At 36.2% G+C, this 23,947-nt stretch overlaps 1 protein-coding gene across 1 annotated transcript; it reads left to right on the top strand.

The window, feature by feature from the left end:
• Positions 1–258: 258 nt before the first annotated feature.
• LOC135623106 (puromycin-sensitive aminopeptidase-like) lies at positions 259–23,493 on the top strand. Its single transcript, XM_065125662.1, has 34 exons — positions 259–314; positions 547–651; positions 2,385–2,480; positions 2,562–2,603; positions 4,140–4,280; positions 5,428–5,503; positions 5,672–5,748; positions 7,924–8,037; positions 8,112–8,186; positions 8,402–8,509; positions 8,590–8,802; positions 8,899–8,960; positions 9,149–9,176; positions 9,262–9,348; positions 9,450–9,475; positions 10,113–10,176; positions 10,292–10,372; positions 12,479–12,526; positions 12,608–12,626; positions 12,785–12,789; positions 12,898–12,909; positions 12,994–13,050; positions 13,541–13,650; positions 13,730–13,810; positions 14,351–14,534; positions 17,978–18,126; positions 18,222–18,360; positions 18,442–18,588; positions 19,714–19,795; positions 19,879–20,054; positions 20,192–20,302; positions 20,394–20,510; positions 20,638–20,709; positions 23,238–23,493. The coding sequence occupies exons 2-34, from the start codon at positions 556–558 to the stop codon at positions 23,316–23,318; spliced, it is 2,976 nt and encodes a 991-aa protein (XP_064981734.1). The 5' UTR covers positions 259–314; positions 547–555; the 3' UTR covers positions 23,319–23,493.
• The last annotated feature ends 454 nt before the right edge of the window (positions 23,494–23,947 follow it).

Here is a 23,947-nt window from a genome sequence, read left to right on the forward strand (position 1 = left end):
TGTTATTTATATCACAACCCTCGCTGCTCTTAATCTAATGCATAACATTTATATTTATTCTCGAGCCATTTGTCAACGTAAACCAATAATGTTAACCTTTGTGTTCGATTGAAATCATGTTTCGATCTGAAATGAAGAGAAGTATGCACAAAATCATGATTGAATGTAGTTAAAAGAAAATTATAAGTAAGACAAGGAGTAATGTGAAAAAACCTAATATTTATATGCGATCACCGCTGCGCTCGATACTGAGACATTGCGCCCCCATTCTACCACCCGCGGAGGCGATCAGCTCCTCACTCGTCGTCGTCGAGGTAATTTCAGAGAAATCATGGAATCTTGATCAGTATTCTTTTGATTAACGCTCAAACGATCTGGTTTCCTACGCTATCTATGCGGATTTGTCGTCTTGCGTGATCGGTCTTGGATTCATCTCGTCCATACTCGTGTTATCCGAAGATCGCAACTCTTCTTTCTCCTTTGCATTGACTGACCGTCAGTTTCTTCCTTCTTGATCTGGGGCGTTGATTTGGTTCTTTTGAGCAGAATTAGGTGATGCGTGTCTCGGTCGAAATGGCTCGTTTGGTAGTCCCGTGGAAAGGTTCGAGTTTGGTAAAGAATGGGTTTCTCGGCGTCTTGTCTTCCTTTCATGTGATAATCTGAACCCAATTTCTTCTTTTCCCGATGGTTCATGTCGCATGTGAACTTTGTTTTTCTTTTCGTGCTATAAGTTGTATTCTTCCTTTTCTGTTTTCGTGTTTGCTGTTTATTCGGATTAGATAATGAACGTTCGTTGGTTTAGGTAAACAAGAACATTTATTAGAGTGCATTCAGTTTAACTATTCATTAGGCTGTCGTGTTAACGTTGAATATTTTTGTGATTAGGTTTTTCTTCGAGTTGCAATTTACCGTTTGGTTGTTCGTATGAAATAATTTCGCTTACTCCCTTGTCCTGTCGACTATATTATGAAATTATAATGGATTTCCAGTAAATATTGTTTTCTTTATTTCATGTTCTTGCACTTTTATTTTTGTTTTGTTTGAACAATGACCACCTAATTGTCCGAATCTGTTCATCTTGCTGACGTGCTTTCCAAAAGCTGCCTTTAGAAACCTTAACCTAAACTTGCTTCGTGTATTGCCGTTTCTAATCATTGTAGTAACTATTATTTGGAATGTGCTTTTGTGGATTTTTCTACCTTATATCATCTCTAAAGGTAACGACCCTGTTGAGCCCTAGAAGTGTCAGGAGACTTGAACTATAAACTACTTGAATTGGTTTAAAAGGGCTTTATGGGCATACTAACGTTGTCTTATGCTTAAATATTTTTTGGTTAGTCGTTTAGACTCATTTAGTTAAAAGGTCAGTTATTCTGTTAAATTGGGTTTTGACCAATGATATCAAAAAGGACCTAATGTTGGATATAGATATTTCGCAGTGTGGAGCAACCACTAACCGAGCCTCATGTGCACTGTCGTATGGATTGATTTTAGACTATATTTGAGCTTTGACTAGAGCATTTAACCCATAAGTGGGAAAATTGCTAACACTCCCTTTAGAGAAACTTGAATTGGTTTACAATAACTCGATGGAAGTACTACCATAAATTTGGGTTTAAACATTTTATGTCACGGTTTGTTAGTCTTTTTTCTGTGGTCTTTGTAGAATATGTATCTATATGTGGTTGGTGTAAAGTGGTTAAATTGTTGTAACTTTCATGGCTTCTTTGTCATTTCCTATCATTGTAGGTATCTATTAGTTTATTTGAGTGTGAGGTAACATCGCATGTTATCAGAATGCCTGGATTTTGTCATGGTACATTTTGAGACATCATATGGCATAGAAGAAATATGTGGCCGGTCTAATGTTGATTCATGTCCATAAATATTATTTCATAAACTTTGCAGCTCAATTGGATTGCACTCATAACCACTCATGATTTACTGCCTATATTGTTGTGGAACTAAGTTGCAAGATAGTTCTTCATGCTGTGTTCTTGCCAATATAAGATGTAATTTTTCCAATATCTTTTACTTGAATTTGCTTGGCTATTAAAATGCTAAAGATCAGGGACTCAGCCTGGATGTTGAGGGGGATATAGTCTTGTAGAGTTATTATATTTGAGAAATTTACACAGTTCTTGCATAATGTTTTCCTGATATTTTAGCTGGCCAAACCACATGGATGTTCTTTCTTTCCAATTTTTGTGCTACTGAAACCAGTATTTTGCTACAACGTTCCTAATACTACTGCTTCATATGGATTAAACTTTGCTTTTTATTAACGTGTACTTTCATGCAAACTTTGGTTTTTGGTTCTTTGCAATTTATTTACACTTTCCATAAGTTTGTATGCTGAGGTCAATCTCCTTGTACCTTTGCAGCTTCAGCATCCACTTCGCTTTTCAACTTTATCTTCTCCAAGAAATAGTTATTTTACAAATAATCACGATAATTGCAATTTGAACATTAAGGTCGAGGTTACCTTTTCAATTTTGTGGCATCTGCATCTACTGCTGCATCATCTGGAATATGCTGCTAACACTTTCTTGGAATTCTAGGGTTCATATTGGTGCAGAGGCCTCTTACCATCGTGTTCACCTGTGAGCTTTCTCATCGTTAATCTTTTTTATATGGCTTAGTGTTTTGCAGGTTGATTAAAATATGTCATTTTACATCTCATCACCATACATGATACATCCAACGTAAGCGACAATCTCACTTTTTCATTTACCGGTTAGCACAATCAAGCTTTTGAATTGAATGGATGCCTTATGGTGGGTCTTAAAAGGGAGAAAACTCAGATGAGGTGTAAAATAAGATTCTATTCCATAAGTTTTAGATTGTGTTTGAACCTTGAAATGAATTTGTTATTACTAAAATGCATTTTATTGTTTTGTTTATGGTTTTGGAGTTGGAATGCCTGTATCTTTAAGTTGATTAGGCCAGGATCTTAACCTACCGATGATGAATTTTGTCCATCGTTGAATGGTATTAGATAACAACGAGTCATTAGCTATACTGGATACTAAATGGACTTTAAAAGATGACACAAGTGTACCTACGATCTAGTGTTCATGGATTCTCAGGGAATGAGAAAAGAGACTCGACTGTAGTATGCTCTATCTATTAGTAAATTTAGATACTTTGGTGAATTTTCTTGATCCAATGAATATGAATGAAAAGGAGAAGCAATGACATAGAAGTTGAGTGGTATTTCTACCCACCAAGATGGCCTTTGGATGGAGGGAGAGAACCGCTAGGTTATTCTTCCTTTTCTAATCTTCTGCATAGCAGCCCCTTGGTTTGATCACACCAAACGGGGTTTTTGAACATCTAGTTACTTAACTTTTTTCATAGTAAATTAGTTGAACCTTGGTCCATCTTAATCAAGTATTGCCTGTTATATCTATTGTGGTTTATGTTGGGATAACTCATGCTTGATATCAGAAGGCCATTGGCACTGGCCATTATGTAACTAATTTTGCTTGGAATTCTGTTGTTTTTGGAAGCTTCAGCGCAGCAATAGTATGCAAGTGAGATATCTCATTATCAAAAGAAGAATATTCTTACTAGAAAGGCCTCAGATCCACTCTTTGCTAAATTTATTAAGTAAATTTGATGTAAATTAATTTTTACGAGTGAAGTAAACCGTGACTACGGTTGGATTGCTTTAGTATTGTATAAGCTGTTTGATTTCCCATATTTATGAATAGGAAAATATTCAAATAGTTATTCTTGAATGCTCGTTGGCATATTATAATTACGACTTCGTATAACATGAGCATCTTATGCAGATAAGATGGATGAAAATAAATAACACGTCTCTTATCCTTAACTGCATTTCAGTTTAAGTGGTTAAAGTTGTCAATCTGGACTACCTGGAATGTTGGGGATTTATGGCGCTTTTGTTATTTTCTTTAATCAATGTCTTTGCAATATAATGCATTCTCTTACTAAGTGCTTAAATTATCTGAGGCAACTTTCAGAACTTGTTTCATGCCTGGACCTGCTAGATATTCTTTTCAAGTTAAGTCAATACTTATGGTCCTAAGATATCATGCTGCAAGAGATGCTTTCATTTATTCAATGTCTAACCCGTATGTGCTTGGATTTTTGATTTTGTGATTTTGTTTTAGAGTTTAAAGTTAAGTGGCAAAAGATTTACTTCTTTGGTTGCAACACAACCTGTACCAGCACAATCTGAGGAGTCAAAGATGGATATGCCAAGAGAGATCTTTCTGAAGGACTACAAGATGTCAGATTATCTGTTTGACACGGTATGCTTTTGCTCCAACAGACTAGTTACATGTTTGATGACAGATTAACTTTAGCAGAACACTGTCAAATGTATTAATTGAATCTGTTTCAATATCAATATTTTTAATTGTTTCATTAATTTCTCTGTTCATTAAGGATCATGTGATATTAGGTTATTACCTGAGGGTTGGCCACTTAAGCAGGATATTTACTTTTGCCTTTTGTATGAAGCATAATGGTTATGAAAAACGAACCATTAAAATAAAAGAAATATTTGTTTTATGATGAGGCAGACTGATGTCATGTAGAGAGTATTGTATATGGTTAGAGAGAAGTAATGATATAGGACATATTTTAGATATGTTACCTTAGGTGGCAATGTCAATCCTTTCAACTGATTGATATAGATTTAAGTAAATTATAAATTCGCAAACATTTTGGGCATCTTTGAATGCAAAATATATATCGAGGTCCAATTTTGTGGGAGAGATGTGGTTTTTGCCCATTTTATTGTTTTATTTTCTTGAGCTCCTGGTAATTGTTAGTTGTCCTAAACTTGCTTTAGCCAACAAATAAATCCAGTTAAAACCATGATCAATTTTTTTTTTCTAACTTTACATCTTGGCAAGTATATTGGACAATATACTGACATGGTCAGTACCAGCTAGTCGAAGAAGTGTTTGTTTTCTGCCCTGGTGAATTAATGCATCTTCATACTCGTAAGAATAACCATTGTCTGCTGTAATTTTTCTACTTGTGTTGCCTAGTGTAAGAGCTTCCCCTTGTATACAGCCTTTTCCCTACAAACAGAGAGGATGTTTTCGTGACTTTGGTCACCCTAGGTGTTCTTATGATGTCAAGGCTTGTCTCAAGTCTATTTGTATAAGCCGTTTTGAGAAATTTCTCGGTGGGCTTCAGGCTATGTTTGAACTTGAACTCTTAGATTTTTAATGGGAACCAAAATTTGGTTCACTATGAAATCCACAATTGCAACCATAACTAATTTTTCTGTCCTATTTGTTTTAAACTGCTTTTTGAAGTGATCTACTTCACGATTTTGTTCCTTGCCAGTTTTACACTTGTTTATTTTGTGTTCCATCTGCATATTATTGTAATGAAGAGTCACATTTGAAGTGTTTTTTTTTATTGTGCCTTGAATTGTTTCAGGTTGATTTGAGATTTGATTTAGGGGAGGACAAGACTATAGTCTCATCAAAAATTGCTGTTTTGCCAAGAGTTGAAGGTAATTGCTCATCAATTAATATTGCCATTTTAATCTGTCTCTTCGACCCAAGGGTCCTGCAGGCAATATTGACCTATCAAACTTAAATGCTTCTTCTCTACATCTTGACTTCATTTGTCTCTATATTTCATTGATACTACTGCTTAATTCCGTTGTAATTGGTACTAGGTGCTCCGTGTCCATTGGTTCTTCATGGAAGTGATCTTAAGCTATTATCAATTAAAGTTGATGGAAAGGAATTGAAGGTGATTTGTCATTATCATTATGTTTGGGAATTCCTAAGTTCATCTGTTTCTTAGAGCTTATTTCTATTGTACATTTTTAGCTAGTAACAACAGATTGTGAACAACATTTGGTGAAAGTTGGTGAATTGTTGCAATTAGTTGCATATGTAGGTGAATCACTGGATTTTGGATGCCTAGTTATTTTTGCTTTCTCTGCAAGTTAATAGGACATATTTTTATCTTTAATAATCAACACCAGTGATTTAAAAAGCGCTAGGCGCCAAGGTCCAAAAACGCCCGAGGCGCTAGGCGCTCGCCCAGGCGCTCGCTCGAGCGAAACGAGGCGCTAAAATATAAAAATATATAATATAATTAATATAATTATTTAAATAAAAATATGCTATTAAATTAAGAAAATCGAATACAAAATCACAATGTCATATTAATAAAAAGTCTCAAAAATTAAAATAATAAAATTTTACATCAAATCTATTGAGTTGCTTTGTACACTTGCCATTTATTCTGAAACCTGACAATAATTTTAAATAAATAAAAATTAATAGTATTAAAATCAAAATAATATATTATTAATCTAATAAATAAAAATACTATTATTAGTATATAGTTAACTGTTAATATACTGTTAACAGTATAGTGAGAAGAGTGTGAGAAGACCGAGGCTGTTAAGGCAACGACAGCCGGAGCGGGAGCGGCGAGCGATAGCGTGAGCGGGAGCTACGAGCGACAGCGGGTGTGGAAGTGGGAGCGGGAGCGGCAAGCGGCAAGCGGCGACAACAACGATGAGCAACGATTGTGGCAGTGGCGAGTAGCGACAGTGGCAGTGGCAGCAGAGAGCAACGACAACGGAGAAGAAATCTCGACAGCAAAATCGCGAGTGTTAGGGTTGGGGAAGTCGGAGAAATCGTGAGAGGGAGCCTATCGGTGATTTAGTTGGTTCGATTGAACCAACTAAAGCACCGGAGACCGAACCAGACGTAAAACACTGGTTCGGTCGCTTGGTTTAACCCGGGCGCTCGCCCGAAGCGCCCGGCGCCTGGGCTCGGGCGAGCGCCTAGGCGGCGCCTCGTTGAAGCGAGGCGCTTGGACATGAAGCGAGGCGCTCGGGCCTCGCCTCGCCTTGCCCGAGCGCCTAGGCGAGCGCCCGAGCGCCTATTGAAATAACTGATCAACACATTAAAGTATTAAACAATTTTAAATTAGACTAGATTCACTTAATGAAGCCAAGACATAATTCTAAGGCTAGACCTGTGCTAGGATTAATGTACTGAGTTAATTTGCCTAAATAATGTAATGGCTTTAGAATAAAGATGCAGAGTTCCCACTTATTTTTTTTTACTGTCAAAAGACAATGTTACAATCTGTCATGGGAACTAGTCAAATTGAAGATTGTGCAGCTTCTTTATTTACTATAGCAGCCACAACAACAACAACAAGCTTTAATGTACCAAGTTTGTGCTGTAGGCTCTTTGTTTACTATAGGTTTTTTTATAAATAGGAGAAAAAAATGTAGCAAGAAGAGCTCTATTCTGGGGATTGTTGTTTGGTGGGCAATTGAACTTGAGCATGTTCATTGAAATTCTGTGCTAAATCATTTTACACAAGCATTGCTTACTCTGCTGTCAATCTTAGCAGAATGATGGTCTCTTTGGTGATTGCATAATTTTACTAATGGACTTGAAGTTGGGACTCACTGCTTGTTGTTGTTGTATGATTGTATCTACTAAAGGTCCTGACAAATTTTTTTTAATTTGGCACTTCTATATGTTTGATAATAACATACTGTAGCAGTCTATACTCTAATAGAATAAATTGTTTAAGATTTAAGATCCTTTTTTGTATTCTACCTGTCATTTAAATAGTTATGAAATTAACCTCACATGAGCAGAGTCCAAAGGCTATTTTCTACACTTCAAAATGGTGACATCTGTGCTTCTTGTTGTTAAGGTGGTGGTTCTAAATTGAAGCAAAAAGATTATTTAGCAGAAAAGCTTTTTCTTTATACATTAAATAAAGTTCTCATGTTTATGAGAATCACCTTGCATGGTTGTATTATTTATGTTTCTGTATTGTTTAGTCATATGGTTATGTTTCTAAGTTGTTAAAAGCATGCAGCTTTGTGTTATTGTTGATCTATTGTGCATTTTTTAATCTCCTTTGGTTCTAATATGATATCAGAAAGAAGATTTTCACTTGGACCACCATCACCTAACCCTGCCATCACCACCAGCCAGTGCATTTATACTGGAAATTGTGACAGAGATATATCCTCAGAAGAACACATCTTTGGAGGTAAAATTACTACTGAAATATCTTATTTCTAGTAATATAACTTCTTGTTCTGCTGATTCTTTTCCTTTTTGCAGGGCCTTTACAAGTCTTCTGGTAATTTTTGCACACAATGTGAAGCTGAAGGGTTTCGGAAAATAACCTTTTATCAGGTTATTTCATTTATTATTAAATTTACATAAAAATCATTTTAACGTAGTGCAAATTTTAAATTCAACTATGCATGTATCTGAATATTTGCAACTGGCATATCCTTTATTTATGTAGTGTAGTGCATAGACAATAAGGAATCTATTGCTACTATACATGATAGTAAAGTTTTATTTGACATAAAAGGGCTACCTATTGATGTATAATATTTTGTCAGGATCGCCCTGATGTGATGGCAAGATACACTTGTCGAATTGTAGCTGATAAGACTCTTTATCCGGTGCTTTTATCTAATGGGAATCTGATAGAGCAAGGCGATCTTGAGGTATCTGTTCTCTGATACAAGAAATTATGAAATGACTTTTTGTCCTGTTGAACTTATAATTTATAACATGTTCTGTATAGGGTGGAAAACATTATGCTTTATGGGAAGACCCTTTTAAAAAACCAAGCTATCTGTTTGCATTAGTTGCTGGACAATTAGAAAGCAGAGATGATAAATTTGTTACCCACTCTGGCCGTGAGGTAAAATTGAGGATCTGGACCCCTTCAGAGGATGTACCCAAAACTGCCCATGCTATGTATTCCCTTAAAGCAGCTATGAAGTGGGATGAGGATGTTAGTATTGTTTTTTCCTTCTGTGGTGTTGATGATATTGAATCTTTCAACTAATTGGATGTTGTGGAACTGATCTGTATTGTTCTGTTCAAACAGGTATTTGGTCTTGAATATGATCTTGATTTGTTCAACATTGTGGCTGTTCCTGATTTTAATATGTAAGCTGTTCAGCTAGCTTTCTGCTCAGTAAATTTTATGATTTAAACTAGATGATGATTAGGGATATGATAGGTTCTGTATCTTTTTAATTGAGAACTGTAGACTCCAATCATCCTATACCATCATTGAACTTGCCAATTTTTAGTTTATCAGAGAATAACACACTATAGTTTCTATTGTTTTGCAGGGGTGCCATGGAAAACAAGAGCTTAAATGTGTGAATTTTGGAACTTTGTTGCTTATTTACCTAAGGGACATTTTGTTTATAATGCTTAGTGACATTTAATATGTAAATTGCAGATATTCAACTCTAAGCTTGTCTTGGCATCACCAGAAACTGCTACAGATGGAGATTATGCTGCAATTCTGGGAGTGATTGGTCACGAGGTAGACTTCATTTCTTTGTTTTATGATGTTTATAGGATGGTGTTATTAATCATGTGAAGAAAGAAGATGCTGATGTGTTTTCTTAACTTGTTAATTTGCAGTATTTCCATAATTGGACTGGAAACAGGTATCTCCAGTTTCTTCATGTCACTCTTGTCTTTGTTGTATGCATTTCCTCTCTTAAAAGGACAAAAAGGAATAATGGATGACCGAGGGCAATACTTGGTGCTATACTAAGGTTGCTCCCTTCTGATTGTTCACCAGTGATCGAGTCATGGGGATAACCTTTGTCCTTGCAGGATAAGGCCACGTATAGTGACCCACCCCAGACACTTCATTGGTAGCAACCTTCTGCGTATGATCACCCTTTTCAATAATGGTGTATTGCTTACCTAAGGAATTACCTACTGCAGTTACTTGGGTACACTCCACAAGGATTCAAACCCAAAGCCTATTCGAGGTTAGGAGAGAACAAGCCAGTAGGTGAAGGCCCAATTTGATCACCTCTTAGTATTTACATATTTATTTATAAGTTAGTGATTCCTCAGATTTGGATTACAATTCTCAACTGCTTGGTAGTATTGGTCTCTGTGGAGATATATTCCATCTTCTGCTGTATGGTGTCCCCCAAAGTTTGATACCTGTGTCAACATGATTCATATCCTAGCCTTTAATGCTCCTGACAAAAAATGTGACTACAGTGGTAGGTTTTTGGTTTTTAGTTAAATGCCATTTAAAATTTGAGTATGCTGAAATGTTTGCAGAGTCACGTGCCGTGACTGGTTCCAACTAAGTCTAAAAGAGGGTCTTACTGTCTTTAGAGACCAGGTGATGCTTCCTCTTTCCTTGACGCTTTAACCTCTAATGTGATCTTTGGTTTGTGAGCCTTATGGCTCCAATTAGATGAATTAGCTGAACTAATTTATCTTACTGATGTTGGCAGGAGTTTTCATCTGACATGGGCAGCCGGACGGTTAAGCGCATTGCTGATGTTTCAAGATTGAGGAATTATCAATTCCCACAGGTTCATATACTTTAGTGTTGTTTCTGAGATGCATTCACATGATTTTTTTTTTCATTGAGGATACACATTTGTATGCATCTGTTGGGTGGAATTAATGGTCACATAGAAGATGAAAGCCTATCTCATTTAGTCGTAGTCAACGTTGCATTTTTCTAGGCCATGATGCTTACCATCTATGGGACTAGTTTTTTAGTCCTTATGTAGTAAACCATACATTTTTTTACTATTAAAACATCTGGTTGCCATGCTACTGATAACCATTGAAGTAGGGGGATGAACCAAATGTGAATTTGTTTGCATGAAAATATCTAATTTTTTTTGTTATTATTTTCATGTGGTTATCTTTCTATATTCTCTTATTTTAGAACTTTTCATTCTCCCATGGGGCTATTTTTGGGTCTAGCTAAACAAATTCTGTGCGCCTTCAATGGAGGTTTTTCCAGATAAATATACCCAGTCTGTTGGAGTACAAAGATTCTTTTAATGTTGTTCTGTTGAAAAACAATACACCTCAAGTCATTTTGATGATTATTGAGTTGTTTGGAGAAGCATTTTGGTAACAACCATTGGCCAGCTGTATCTACAAAGCAATAATAGAATCCACACAACCAATGCAAGGGATTATATAGTGGTATTTGAGGTTGGTGACAAGAATCATCGGATAAATTTGGAGATGGCTGTGGTTTTGGGAAGCATTGCAACTCATTTTGTACATGTCTTATATTTGTAGAAAGAAGGAACACTCTATGAAGAAGTTTTTCTCAACTTGTCTCTTTGTTCTGTCTTTTTTGTCATAAATGATTGCTCCAAATATTTTCTCTATGATATGCGTTTCAATTTTTTGTCTGTCTTCTCGTAGTTTAATATATTGAAGTACCTGCGAGAATGCTGTTCTGTAGCTTGCAACTAGACTAAAACAAGATGTGAGAGATTTCCTTGTAGAATTTAGCTTTTCAGATGTTATTTCACAAAGGTAGGAATTTTTAAATTTACATAATTTGTAGTTATAGTCATACATTAAGAAATTGTTTATAGAGCATGAGAGTCTGTGAAGATTGCAAATGACATGTAACTTGAAAATTTACTCCAATACATCTCAATAAATGATAGGTCAAGACCAATTGCAAACTCCTGACTTAATAAAGTCTGTTTTCTTAACCTTCATACAAGTTATTTTTTCGGAGTAGATGATTCTCATGTTCAAGTTTTAGGAACTATGCAAATAGACTCTTGCTTTCTGCTTTGAGCAGCTCTGTATCAAGCACAGGATCCAATTTTTAATTGTATTATTTCTTCTCGAGCTTTTCCAGTCATGTGCTTAATGTTTTCATCATTGCTAATGTTCCTTTTGAAAAAAAAAAAATCATTGATTCATGGTGCAAATGAAAATCATTAATTCATGGTGCTGGTGATCTTTGTTGTAGTCCAGGCTAAGGAAATGAAAAACCCTTCTTTCAGAAAATGAATTTGAATTTCTCTCAGATTATTGCTTTCATTATTAACCTTTATTTATCCACTAGAAATGTTATGACTTTTGATAGTATCCATAAGATCTTTGTTGTCTTAATCATGATACAAAGACCTAACATTTCTGTAGCATAAACTGCTATTATGACAGGGCTACTAAAATATCTGTATGTTGGCTGTAATTAACTAAGTCCTTTTGAAAGCATTCTACATTTGTGGCACTGTCACTAAACTTGATCTTCCCACTCTTTGATATTCCTTACATTTCAATTTTCCTATCACATGGATCAGTTTCAGATAAGAAACTATGGATTTGACGATGGTGATATTAGAAACATCAATTTTTTGCCTTCAGTACATACATAATTCATTTTCTTAACATGGACTACAACAAAGATCACCATGGAAGGAAAAACTTTATATTTCTTCACTTTTTGAAAATTAGACTATGTTTGTGGTTCCCTAACAGTTTTCTGATATAGTCTTGGCAAATAACACTGATTAGATCACATGTAACAGAAGTACTTGTATTGAATGTTTCTGCCCTCTAGGTATATGGAACACTTCTTGACAATTTATAGTGTTTATTATTAGTTGATGTTTAAGTTTTGCACTGCATTAAATGCTTAGTAATCCCAGGATGCTGGACCAATGGCACACCCAGTCCGGCCACATTCATATATCAAGGTTAGATATTCTATTACTCTGTTATCTTTTTCTATCACTTCTATATGAAAATTTGAACATCTGTTTGGCATTTCTTGGCAGATGGACAACTTCTACACTGGTAAGTCTTTTGATTTCATCTTTCTATTGTCATTTGATAGGATTTGGACATTTTGTATCTGGTAATTTCCTCAAAGATCTGAAGATTGATTCTAACATTTTTTGTTTGTGATCTTTCCATATCCATTGATCTGGGGCTCGTGTGAATCCAATGTTCAGTAACGGTAAATTTTACATCTCACATACAGAATAGCAGTTTGTTTGACCCTTTTTTCTATATCGTTAATACTTGCTAAATGATTTAAATTTTCTCTGTTTGATGTTGCCTGCAGGTCTATGAAAAGGTTTGTCTTCCTACACCTGATCATATTATTTTATTTTTCCATAAGTGAAGAACAAATAGTACTAAATTTTCATCTTCATTGTAGGGTGCTGAAGTTGTTAGAATGTATAAAACTTTGCTTGGAAGTTCAGGGTTTCGAAAGGTGTGGTTATGATTACTTTTTTTCCTTTTATTCACACAGTTCTACATAGCTCCAATTAGACTGAATGTGTTACTTATAAAATTTACATTGAATGGTTGGATACATAAATAAATTGAATTGCATTCTAATGAGAGTCTTTATATACTTTAACCAAGGATTTTAGTCTCAGTCATACCAGTTGTGGTAATTAGTAGGACTGGTTCAAACCAGTATACTAGACAGTATATTGGTATAAAATACAAAATTAAATATCACTGGTATTAACCTTTATGGTCTAGTACTGGTCCTTTATCAGACCGCCAAATAACGGTCAATACATAAAGGCCCGACCGGTATCTGATACCTTGACTTTAGCAATACCTAGATTATGCTATATTCGTCCTTTTCTTGTTATGCATAACCAGATTCCTCGTCTCATTTTCTTTTGTCCCCTACCTTATGTGATTTTGATTGGTCATTAAGAATAATCGAGTTTTTTTTGTGCTTGTAGGGCATGGATCTATATTTTAAGAGACATGATGGACAAGCAGTGACCTGTGAAGATTTTTTTGCTGCCATGTGTGATGCAAATGATGCAGATCTCTCTAGTTTCTTATTATGGTATGTGCGATACCCATGTCTTCCTATATTTGTATTCATTTTGGCATCAGTTCCTTATCCACAGTGAACTGTGTACTAGGTATTCTCAAGCTGGGACGCCTCAAGTAAGGGTTACTTCTTCATATGATCCTGATGCTCAGATGTACTCTTTGAAGTTCAGGTAAATAAATTCACTGTACAACCAAATTTCTTTATAGTTTATGCTTTATTTCTGGCATAGTGATTCTTGCCATTGATCATGTTGATTTGCAAAATGTTATTGCTCTATCCAATCAAATGTTTTATTTATGATATATTTTTATAGTGAGGTTTCTGTTTTTTTGTCACTGTACTCTGTAACTTGCAGTACTATAGGTATGCTGCTTGAAATTAATTGGTGACACTTGATCTACATGGTGTGTTTTTTCAGTTCATGTTAAGTGTTATTATTACCAAGGTCCGCCATACCATACTGTATCGGAATTTCGACCCGGGCTCGGTACGGTATGGTACCGGTGTACCGGGCGGTACGCTTCGGTACGGCAGACCTTATTACACCTTCTGTTCTCATTTTATTCTTTCCTCTTTGTGGAGTTCCATCTTCTTTCCATTCAATAATTTCCTGCAACTCAACAATGCTTCATAGTTCATATATACTTCACCAATAACTGGAAATAGTTATAGGGATGTTGTTAACCAACTTATTTGTTTACCTTACTAGTCAAGAAGTGCCACCTACTCCTGGTCAACCTGTGAAAGAACCTATGTTTATACCTATAGCTCTTGGGCTACTTGACTCAAGTGGAAAGGACATGCCCCTTACTTGTGTTTATCGTGATGGAGTGCAGCAGACAATTTCATCAAATGATCAACCCGTGTGGAAAACTGTTCTTCATGTTAAAAAGGTTAGCCAAGAATTATTTTATGTTCATCTTTTGTGGACCTTCTGTATGATTCTAGACCCTAGATCATGGTTTGATGTCACAAGCTTTCTTCAAAATTTTTTAAATACTTGTTGATGGTTGACTTACTAAATGAATCATGTCATTTCAGTGGGTCAAACATCAATAATCTCGTTTTACAGTTTATTATGGTAGATATTATGCTGAAGATGATATGCAACAACTATATAACATCGAACTTTGATATAATGATACTTGAATCCTACAGCTTGGAAATATTTTTTGAGATTCTAACTGTCCACAGTGCCTCTTTGATGTTTCATTGTTGTGCAGCATTTGACATGGTGCAATTACAAATTTTTATGGTGGTGATGTTTTGAGAAATCCTTGGTTTTCGGAGAGGTTCACCTTACCGGTCCAAACTAGTGTGCCAACTAACCGGTGGCGTGGTATGTGCCGCTTCGTACCAGTGTACCATGTGCTGATATGGTGGGGCATATTGATGCCATAGAAGAAGGGCAAAAAATAACTCCAAAATTTTTTAAAAATAGAAAAAAAGTTAGATTAGGGTTTTTAAGTTGAAAATAAATATAAATTTAATATAATTTTAGCAAAAATAATCTAAATTATGAAATAATGGTGCATATCTTTTATGGGCTTTGAGGAGCAGCTTTGTGGTACATTCCGGACTGTCGTTCCATATATTTCGAAACAGTTTTGATCCAATATAGGTCAAATTACGATGAGACATCATTAAATATACTAATCACAGTATTAACATAGTTAATTACTTCATAATTATTCCTCTTTCATTATTATAACATGTCAAACACTGATAAGCATTAAAGACATTTAACCTACCCAATATGAGTTAAATTTTGATTAAATCAACACTAAATACACTAATCACAGTATTAACTATTAGCATAGTTAATTAATCCTTAATTAGTCCTCTTTTACCACAATAAACATGTTAAACACACTAATCATAGTTAATTTTAATTAAATCATCATTAAAAACACTAATTACAGTATTAAAAACTTTAATTAAAACCTAATTAAATCTATTCTGTCATCGCAAACATGTAAATCATCCTAATATACATGAATACAAAGATTTGACCCAATGTGTCTAGTTAAAAAAAAGCATTATAGACACTAATCACAGCATTAAAGGCCTTAACTATTCTCTAATTAATACTATTCTACCATCATAAAGGCCTCAAACAACATATTAGACATTGAGCATATAGAATAGACTTAATCATCTCAAAAGTCATCAAAAATCAAGAGAAAACATACTTATCTTTTATTAGAGAATTCTTCCTCTAACTTAGGTGTTAATCCTCCCTAATTAGCCTCCCTAGCTTGGTCCAATCCACAAATCATAGTTTTGTGGAGTTTAAGAGAGTACAAATTGGAAAATGAGAGAAATAAGTGAGTGAGAAAGTAATTGAGTAGATGAGTTAGAGAGAGTGAAAGGAGAGAGAGAATGAGGGGTAGAAAGGGTTTAAAAACCCTTTTTACTGGTTCAAACTGTCAAATGGACTGTTTGAATCAAATCAATCTTGGCCCTTGATCGATATTGGTCGAAATCCGACTGTTGTCGATCGGTACAGGTTGGTAGTTGGATTTCGATCGTTTCGACTGGTACACTGTATCGGGCAATATAAGGTCATTTAACATAGACCACCAGGTACAGGGTGGTCTGCGTATCGGTCCCCTATCGGACTGGTATGTACCACCTTTACCAGGTGACATGCCGCGGCATGGAAAACCCAATGGAGACTTTCAATTTTTTAGCTGTAGATCATATTTTTGCTAATATCCTTCTTCTGAGCAGCAAAATAAGTCACCATTGGTATCTGGTGCTGGTTTTAAACCTGTCGGTGACCTTTTCTACTATTTCTTGAAATCCCATTTCTAAGTTGATTTTGGGTAGATACGGCTGAAATCAACATGCAAGATCTATTGAAATGTTGTAAGAAGCAAAGCTTCTAACTGGTCCGATTTTTCCAGCTTCAAATGATGAGAAAAAAATTACCTAGCTTGGTATGGCTAGGTGGTTGAGTATAAACTTAGGAGTCTTAAAAGTGTGGGACCGAGAGGAGGCATGAGATGGGAGAAGAGAAAAATGGCTGAAGAAGAAAAATTAGTCAGCACAAAAATTGGTGCTTATACTCCTGTGAACCTTTCATGCACTTTCCTCAATGTATGCAGGCAAGTTTCATATCTTGTTATGTACGGGGAAGTCAATGATTATGATATGGTCTATTTGGTGTAAGAGCAAGCACGACTGAACAGATACTAATATCATGAAGCAAGATAGGGTTTCTATAAAATATTATTCAGTATGTAATGCAAGCCAAGGAAAGTTACCAACTGAAGATGTGAATTGGGCTTGTAAAAGGACAACTGTTTCATAAATATATCATGTTAATCTTTGTAAGCCCTAGGAACTAGCAGGCTCTTTTCAATCACTTGCAATTTTGACAAGATAGGTCATTGAGTTATCTGACAAGTATGAGTTCTTTTTGTATTAGTTCTCTTTTTAGGATTATCCCAATTCACACATTAAGCTGCACGTGACAGGAAATTGGATCTAGCCATATTGGTATTATGACCTTAATATATGACTACCATCTGGACTGGAATACGTAGAACTAGATTGTGGCTTTTGACATGGGCAACATCTAGTTTGAACTAATTAGCTTTGGTAGATACTTCTTTCTTCCAAGTGAATGAAGTAAACTGAAAGAAACCATCAAAGTGAGAAAGAGGTAGATGGCAAATCACTAAATCCAAAATTAAAGAATACAAACAAGTAAACCGAACTTTGAAACTTTAATTGAATCTGAACGAGTACAAAATTGCAGATTGCAAATAGATCTAAGCCTGGAAAAGGAGGAAATAAAGACTTGAACTGGGCCATTAGACTGATCCAGAGCAATTACATGAATGCTATGACCTGAATTATCTGAATATTTTTATGTATACCCTTTCTGACTTTGAATTTGAACAATTTCTTCTCCTGATTGTGGCTTAGAATCAGTCTTTTTTGGTTAGACTGCTTCGTGGTCTTTCTCACGAATCTTCCTTTGAATAAATGTGTGTACATTTCTTTTTAATTGCCCCGTATGAGATCACTAGCAATATATTTCCTAGAGCTCTATGCTTATTGATGTCTCTCTAACTTGCAAGATTTTATTATTCGTTTACTTTAATCATGACTTGTCAATAATAGAGGATTTTGTTACGTGTGAAGGCCACATCTTAAACATTATAATATTCTGCTATTTTCTTCAATTTTTGTTTGTGAGGCCTGGAATGATGTGGGCCTATAGTACTTTTCTTTTCAAACCAGCATAATTGTTTTACTTGTGTGACTGAGTTGGCTCATTGCTTGTTTTGTGATTAATTCGAAATTTGCACTGTGGATATTTCAGAAGGAAGAAGAGTTTGTATTTGCCAATATACCTGAACGGCCAATTCCTTCACTATTACGGAATTATAGTGCTCCAATTCGTCTTGATTCTGACCTTACGGATAGTGATTTATTCTTTTTGCTAGCACATGATTCAGATGAATTTAATAGGTAACCCCTTAATTTTTGTTATTTCTAATCTTAATTACGAGAGCCTGTATCTTGGACTTTTATTTTTATAATAAATGTATACAATGTTTTCCTAGATGGGAGGCTGGTCAAGTTTTGGCACGCAAACTGATGTTAAGTCTTGTAGCGGACTTCCAGCAAAACAAATCATTGAGTCTGAACCCAAAGTTTGTTGAAGGGATCAGACGCATTCTATGCAACACAAGCTTGGACAAAGTAAAATAACGTTTAATTTTACTGAAGCTCATTATTTTTCCAACTCCAGGGCCTTGCACGATAACATACATTTGGATTTAGGAATTTATTGCGAAGGCAATTACTTTGCCCGGTGAAGGGGAGATAATGGACATGATGACAGTTGCAGATCCTGATGCTGTTCATGCTGTTCGCGTCTTCATCAAAAAGCAGATTTCTCTCAACCTGAAGCAAGATCTCTTAGCCACAGTAAGTTGTTTAACAACCCATTAGAACATATATTTTTGAGTTGCTGATGTTTTGGTAGTGTTCTAATTCTGTTAATCATTTGAAAAATCAGTCAGTACACTCTGTGCAGTCTGCCTACTAATCTACAGGCGAATAAAGCTCTACATATGCACCTTGAAGAAAGTGCCTATTTGCTTTTGAAGTGTATAAATGCACGTATACTAACTTTAAGTAATCATGGATCCTTTAGGAGGAAATTAACTTTTTCATCTTGCTTTTCAGATTTCCCCAAAAGATTCTTTTTACCTTTTTGGTTGGTACACACAAGCTCTAAAATACTGTTTGTATTGGTTGATAGGAGTCCATATTTACCATGTTGTTAATTAATTGAGATGGAGACTGCTATTTCATCTGGTTTGGTTTGGTAGGGGCTATTTATCGTCCAGTATCAGTACCCTTTTTATCTTAATAGATATCACTACTGATCTTTTTTCTTTCCTCTTTTATCTTTGTCTTGCCCCCTCTTCTGCCTCCTCCTCAATGTCTCCGCCTCATCCATTGCCACTTCTTCTTTTCTTATCCTCCTCTCTCCTCTCACACTCTTTGGTCCGGGCACTATCAACCCTTACATAGTGTCCATACATCGATTTGTACTGAAACTATACTAGTCCGATAGGCAATCAGTATTGGCATTGAAATGAGATTTTAAACCTTGGGTGAGCAGAAGTGCTCGTTCATTTCTGTGAAATATTGGCTAATATGGAGCTTCCTTTCCTTCAAATTCAGAAAAATAGAAACAATAAAAAAGACAAGCTTACTCCTAAATTTGCCAATTGAATGTCAGAATGTTGAAATTGGCTCAATTCAGTGGAGGTGGTCTGTTTTAGTGTCTTTCGTGGGTATATGTCTTGCACTAAATAGGTGGCTTTGTCAATAAGTTGTTGCTTGATTTAGTTTTTTCTAATCGCATCTTATATGTGTTTTTTTCAATGGATCCCTGTATATTGTCTCACTTTTTCCTCATCAAGAATTATTAACTCCGATTTCTGGAAGTCGTTTCATCTCTGTTATCTGGCTGATAGTTCTATGAGAGAAAGAAACCTTGTTTCCTTTTGCAATTTATAGTTAAGTGGTGTTCTATTGCAGGTGATAAACAACAGAAGCTCTGAGACATATGTTTTTGACCATCACAATATGGCCCAACGTGCTTTGAAGAACACATCTCTTGGTAGGTTTAATCAATATTAATATTTAATTATTAACTTTTAACATGTGATGACCGATAGGCTTCTTGTTTTGCACTTGATGCAGCTTATCTTGCATCATTGGATGATCCAGAGCTCACAGAACTTGCGTTGCATGAATACAAGTCTGCCACTAATATGACTGACCAATTTGCTGCTTTAGCTGCCATAGCCCAAAATGCAGGTCAAGTTCGTGATGATGTTCTATCTGACTTCTATACGAAGTGGCAGCATGATTTTTTGGTAAGAATCTTGTTGGTAGAGTCACGTTGGCAACCATGTTCTTTCGTCAACGATCCCTGTCTGTTTCATGACTTTGGTTGTGGATAATAGGCTAAAATTGATACTGCAGCATGGGTTCTTATATTTTCTTCTTGTAGGTTGTGAATAAATGGTTTGCTCTTCAAGCCATGTCTGACATTCCAGGGAACGTCATAAATGTTCAAAAGTTGTTGAGCCACCCTGCATTTGACTTGCGAAATCCTAACAAGGTTAATGAGTGCCAGCAGATAGTTCTTTAGGTTTGGAGCATATTTTGAGATGTTCTTCGGACAATCTGAACATTCATTTGTTGTGTTCCAGGTATACTCACTAATTGGAGGATTTTGTGGCTCACCTGTGAATTTCCATGCAAAAGATGGGTCAGGCTACAAATTTTTGGGAGAACTAGTGTTACAGTTGGACAAGATTAACCCTCAGGTGATTAGTAGTAGTAGGAAAAGTCTAGCTATTGCTTATGCTACAGTAAAGACATATGTCATTGATATTCTTGACTTCTTGCTTTTTTCTTTAATTGGTTGTTTCTTTCTTCTTCATTAAATTTTAGGTGGCATCTCGCATGGTGTCAGCCTTCTCTAGGTGGAGGCGCTATGATGAGCACCGGCAAGCTCTTGCTAAGGTGATTAACTTTTTTGCCTTTTTTGTTTCAAGAAAATATAATTAATTTTCACTATCTAATTTCTGATGTGATGCAAAGTTTTCACATTTAAAGACTAGGAACTAAAAGGAGGGGTCCCTACCATTGTGTTTGTACTGAATTGGTTTGTCATAGCCCGTGTTCTGCATGTGCTTATGATGCCAATAATTTATGACAGAATTGTGAGTAATATTTATGATTCTTATATGAGTTTATATGATGTATAGTGTCTAAAGTCTAGACCATAATCAAATGTAGAAATGAGCTGCGATTTGCTTGACTTAGTTACAAGTGAATGATAATGACAAGGGGCAGTCAGTGCTGATGGCAATAAACTGTTCAACTAATGGTTTAATTCACTTGTTCAGGTCATCTTTATCTTTGTCATTTGGGCACTGAAGGTGTGGATCTTTTCTTCATTAATCCATTACTGACTTTGCTGGATTAGTTATGGTATCTTTGGGTCAATCCTGTCTAGATTAGCAACATTTGAAATTTTCCTTGGCTATGTTCCAGCATTGAACCTTAAGCTGATCCAAGCCATCCTAAATTGCCTATTTAACAAGGTTCCCTGACTCGGACAACTTAATTGGTTGGGTTGGTGGGGTTAGTGGGTTGGGCAATTCTTTATGTTTGTATCGTGAGAGAAAAAGGGGGTATGCTGGATCTGGTTGGATTGGGTTAGGTTCAATACTAAGAAATTTTTTCCCTCTAACCTGTATGTTCCAACTGGTCATACCTTACTGTCCACGAATAAACCCACGGAATGATCATGTTGGATCAAACAGGTCTTTCTGGATTAGGCTAGGTCAGATTTGCAAGGTTTGGATCAATTGTTGCCAGTCAAATTTTCTCATGTCTATTTTCTTTATAGTCTACTTTTTTGACAATAAATGGAGCGTGGGTAAATAGGATGTTGAGGTCAATGAATAAGAGAGTTGACAAAGTGGTTGAGATGTTGTTGGTTGTGCAAGTGGTGCACAATTACAAATGCAAAAAGGATTTGGACATAGTGGAAAAAGAAGTTTGTGATTAACGTGGAAAAGGAGAAAAACAAGTGACATTAATTTGGTCCAAATAGTGGAAATAGATTTTGCTGCATGTGTCATCTGTTGGCCGTTGAATGAGAGATACTATTTCCCTTGGCTGGTTCAGTTTTGTTAGGTCTCATGGGCAAGGTGGCTAAACGTGCCTGAGATCTATATAATTTTGACAACTTGTATTTATACCGAGTAAATTGGAAAAAAGTGGAAAAATAGACACTAAATTGAATTGAAGCAGTGGAAAGCAAAGATTGTTGTTTCGCCTAGATCGGTACGAAACGAGCAACATGTATCGATCCGAGCGTTGATCGGTACGTGGACTCACCTCGGTTTGATTTGCCGCATAAGAGAAGTGGGAAACCCTAATTCCCACTTCTCACGCAAGCGTCGTGGCTCACGAGCGTCGCGTTCGATGCTACGATCGACACTTCTCTTTGTAGGCAGCGATCGGACTGGGGTGTGATCACGACCTCACTACACCTCACAGCACACCGTTAAGTCTCAGGTGAATCTTTCTCCTCTTCCTCTTCCTCTCTCCTCTGCTCTTCTTCCCTCTTTCTTCTTCTTCCTTTTTTCTTCCTCCCTGAAACACCGGTACTTATCAATATATCGTGTTGGTACATTGGTCATATAAGTATGTATTGACAAGGTTCCTTGTATAATAGTGTACCACCAAGTACATGTGGTATGTATCGGTTTGACAAAGGATTGGTACGCGTGATACATACTGTTTTGTCGGTATGCTCCACTGTACCGTGTGTCAGTATGTTGGTATGGTTTGATATGTACCGTACTAGCAATCGGTCGGTACACTGGTGTGGATTGGTAAGGCATACCATGCGTATTGGCCTGATGAATCTTTGAGTTGGGTCTGGTATCTAGTTTGGCGAACCCTGGTGGAAAGCATACATATTTGTTAGATTAGATCATTACCATGGCTGATCGGGTTAGGTTAGGTTTCTCAATCGATGTTAGATGAAGTGAAATTGATTGATAAATTTATATATTTTAAAAGAAAATTGAAAGAAATAATTAGTACATCAAATAGCATACATGACATTCACTTTGTGCAACAATGCATTAACCCACTAGGATGTCTCAACAGAGACATAAATTTATATTTTTCATAGTTGGATTTACATATATTTCTGGTTATCATTCAGCCATGCCAACCATGCTAATAACTTTTGCATGGGCAACCATGTTAAATGTCATTTTGTAGATGAACTTGACTAGGCATTTTGCATTCATAATCTCTAACTTGTGGTTGGTAAATATGATCCATTATTTGAAGCTGTAATACATCTACTAATTAGATCTTTAGGTGTTTGCAATTGAGATTTGCTACCCAACTTTCTGCTTTGCTAAAAGTCATAAGGTTGTGTTTGCCACATACATATCTCTGTCCATACTGCATGCTTTTGACAATTAGGATCTAATTCATTTATTTCTCTTCCCTGTTTTTAGGCACAACTGGAGATGATAATATCAGCAAATGGACTATCAGACAATGTGTATGAGATCGCTTCCAAGAGCTTGGCGGCCTGAGTTGTGACTCTAGATGCTTCTTTCCTGTCATCATGTTCCTAACATGGCGTATGATATCTTTGAAATATTGATGCTGGAACTTGCTGTTTTCTCCCGTGTGGCGTAGACTTTTCATACTATATATTTTGGATAATAATAAGATCGATGCATCTATATGCTGCACCTGAAAAATCAAGATTGCCTCTTTTGTAGGTGGTGGTGGTAAAGTGTTTGTATGGTGCTCGCCTTTGAACCCGACTCGGTGACCCGATAGAGTGGTGTGGTGGCTCGGCCGTCCGAGCGAGGGTTTAGAAATATCAAATATAATCTGTGTGAAATGCCCAAGTTGGTTCTTTGTGCTTGTTCATATCTGGTATTGTTTACAACCCTATAACTAGGTTTATCTCGGTCAAATGTATTTTAGGACATTCTTAGTTCCATATCTACAATCTCTGAGAGAGAGGTGGGTGTCGATGAGGCCTCGAGAATGACCTCAAGAGCATGAACCGATGGCACCGCAACCTCAAGCTATAAAATCGAGTCACGAGAGGTAGCCACACGAATCACAAGTCAAGCAAGTAATCCAAGTGCCAAGAGGTCGCTAGTAATTCAATTGTGGAGAGGCTGGCTCATCAATTGGCCTTCGGGAC

This window comes from Musa acuminata, chromosome BXJ1-3 (genome assembly GCF_036884655.1).
Source record: "Musa acuminata AAA Group cultivar baxijiao chromosome BXJ1-3, Cavendish_Baxijiao_AAA, whole genome shotgun sequence".
Classification (NCBI taxonomy): domain Eukaryota; kingdom Viridiplantae; phylum Streptophyta; class Magnoliopsida; order Zingiberales; family Musaceae; genus Musa; species Musa acuminata.

What these genes read in the sequence shown, in the direction of transcription:
- LOC135623106 (XM_065125662.1), top strand. Translation starts at nt 556, where the DNA reads ATGCGTGTCTCGGTCGAAATGGCTCGTTTGGTAGTCCCGTGGAAAGGT. An exon ending in CTGTTCTTCATGTTAAAAAG is followed by an intron (nt 14,535 to 17,977) that starts GTTAGCCAAGAA and finishes TGGATATTTCAG; the next exon opens with AAGGAAGAAGAGTTTGTATT. An exon ending in ACCGGCAAGCTCTTGCTAAG is followed by an intron (nt 20,710 to 23,237) that starts GTGATTAACTTT and finishes CCCTGTTTTTAG; the next exon opens with GCACAACTGGAGATGATAAT.